The sequence below is a fragment of the Mizuhopecten yessoensis genome, unplaced genomic scaffold (assembly GCF_002113885.1).
Source record: "Mizuhopecten yessoensis strain PY_sf001 unplaced genomic scaffold, ASM211388v2 scaffold1707, whole genome shotgun sequence".
Classification (NCBI taxonomy): domain Eukaryota; kingdom Metazoa; phylum Mollusca; class Bivalvia; order Pectinida; family Pectinidae; genus Mizuhopecten; species Mizuhopecten yessoensis.
Window position 1 is genome coordinate 85,496 of NW_018404181.1, and position 2,330 is coordinate 87,825.

The following is a 2,330-nucleotide window of genomic DNA, read 5'->3' on the forward strand; positions in this document are numbered from 1 at the left end:
ATGCCTTTTTAAAAGCCAGAACAATTTTAAATCGGATCTGAGCCTACATTCTTTTTTTTATGTTATGTACCTTGTAATATATGGTTCTTATTATTGAGAATCTGATGATGGGAGATGGCCGACTTGTCGGTTGGGGTATCCCCAACCACTCTCGCTTTTCTCCCACCATTAATAGATTCTGTGTTTTAATAAATATAAATTTTAAGTAGTGTCTCGTAAGTCAGTATTGCTGGGCATATTTTTCATATGTGTATTTTTATTATGTTAAGTGATGTGTTATGTAAAATATGTGTGACACTTAAATACAATATTTAATTATTATTATTATTATTAGTGTTGACCAATTTGGATGTCCACCTGTCCGGCCCTGTCATCACCGACGGGTCCTGCAGGTGTATGATGCAGTGTGATTCATTTTTGACATACTTTAGATCATTCAATTCAATGTATTACCAAATGCACATTGCATATAGGAGTACATAAATATACATATAGATAAATACTGTACAAACATCTTGTACAATGGCGGAGAATATATGCAATAGATTCAATTCCATACATAATATTTACAAATTATGAAATTGGCATAAGTTTGGGAAAACTTTAAGGTTTTCCTAAGGTAACTTAGCGGACTGTTATGAAGCATAATTTAGTTGCATAATTTAGTCGTTTAGGAAATAATACAAATAGAGCCTTAATCTAACCAAATTTCTAGGAAATAACAAAACTTCAAAGTCAATCATACAACCTCAACATGAAGGTAGAACGAGTACTATATATTATATAATGAAATGAGATTATTTATAACTTATTGTGAAATAAAAGACATAGGTTCATCTTTCTGTATAATGTCTACAAAATACAGGTAAAAGAATCCGGATAACGAATCCTCCGGATTAATGTAACATTCTATTTAACTCGACGCATGAGTAAGGGTGGGTGACTTATCCCTCGCGCTGACATGGAGATCTCGGATTGACACCCTGCAACTCTATACTGTACTTTCAGATCTAAAGATGCAGAAATCGAGACAACAGTGTCAGCTCTCCGGTCAATGAGTCATACGTAATGTAGTGGCTGGAAGTGGTTTTAGTGGTTTTATTATAGATGTCCCAATAGTCACATGCTACCTGTGTTATCAGAGTGGTTACAGAGATAAAACAATACTTACTTTGAGGTTATAGCCAATATATCGGTGAACTCCGGGGTGTCCTCGGTCATTCCCTTGGCCCCAGGATGTTTCGCTTGCCCACTCGGCCCGGGGTCCACGGAGATTCCCTCAGGGCCGGGTGGGGTATGACTGTCGAGGACCGTGCCAATCTTGATTAATCCAACTGCCGGGGTCTTGTGATTTCCCGGGAGTCGGGGGTTATTGTTCAGTGGTGAATCCCTGGGGCAGAGATATGTGCCGTGGCCAGATACGTCACAACTATTCAAGGCGCGTCCATTAGGGAACAACTGGCGTTTCTGTTTCCTAAGTACGTTTACGACATTGTTTTCATAATATAGACTGTTACTCTGTGGTGTTTATATATACGACATAGGGCAGCGCCAGTAGTCTTAATTAGTGACACAGTCACACTGTAGTGACCGACCAGGCCATACATACATATACACCTGTCAGTGCTAAAATGCGCCTTCTTTGTACACTTCTTTACAAATATCTTCGTATATCAATATTAAAGCAGACGACTCCATAAACCAAACAGTTCTCGGGTACCGTTTGACACGTCTGACGACCATTAACAATCATTATAATTGTTTCGTACCTGTCCCCTGTGTCGTATACAAACCGTCCTGTGTATACACACCCACGTACCCGTGAGTTTCTTTGTAAGTCCTTGACAGTTGTGTATTATGTACTATATTGAATACTTCACAACGGTAAACGTGTATATCAAGATTAATTCATTTACATTTGGTGTATTTTTTATGACATCAATTAAAGTCACACATGACCGGTGATCAAGACATTTCGAGAAGGGTGAGGGTTGGTCCGCGTTATTGTTTTAAGGTTACTTCAATTTTACGTCACCTAATTGAATATTGGAAACGTATAAGATAACGTTTTATCAGATATAGGACTAGTTTCTGACAGAAGAGGCGACTAACGTGCCCCCAGCAGAACCAAGGGTTTCTTCTGGGTCTTCTGTTAAACACAGATTTATTCCGACAATATGTACAGGATTTACAATCCTTCGACAACCAGCTCATAATATTAATACACATGATTACAATTGTGATTTTGTACATCTTAGCTATATTTTTTCTTTAAAACAATTCATTTGCGATTGATTTTTCCAGTGTTCATCTTTTTAATGATCAAATTG

The 2,330-nt window shown here is 37.7% G+C and overlaps 1 protein-coding gene across 8 annotated transcripts in view; it reads right to left on the minus strand.

The window, feature by feature from the left end:
• LOC110466840 (nmrA-like family domain-containing protein 1) overlaps nucleotides 1-1,744 on the minus strand; it is a 38,809-nt gene extending 37,065 nt beyond the window's left edge. For 5 of the 8 annotated variants that reach the window (XM_021523652.1, XM_021523644.1, XM_021523669.1 and 2 more), the window contains exon 1: nucleotides 1,172-1,743. In XM_021523652.1, the coding sequence (XP_021379327.1) occupies nucleotides 1,172-1,221 (50 nt within the window). In that variant the 5' untranslated portion in view covers nucleotides 1,222-1,743. Of the gene's footprint in view, nucleotides 1-1,171 lie in introns of all 8 variants that reach the window. The other 3 variants (XM_021523686.1, XM_021523677.1, XM_021523626.1) reach the window with 2 other exon arrangements.
• Nucleotides 1,745-2,330: the final 586 nt, after the last annotated feature.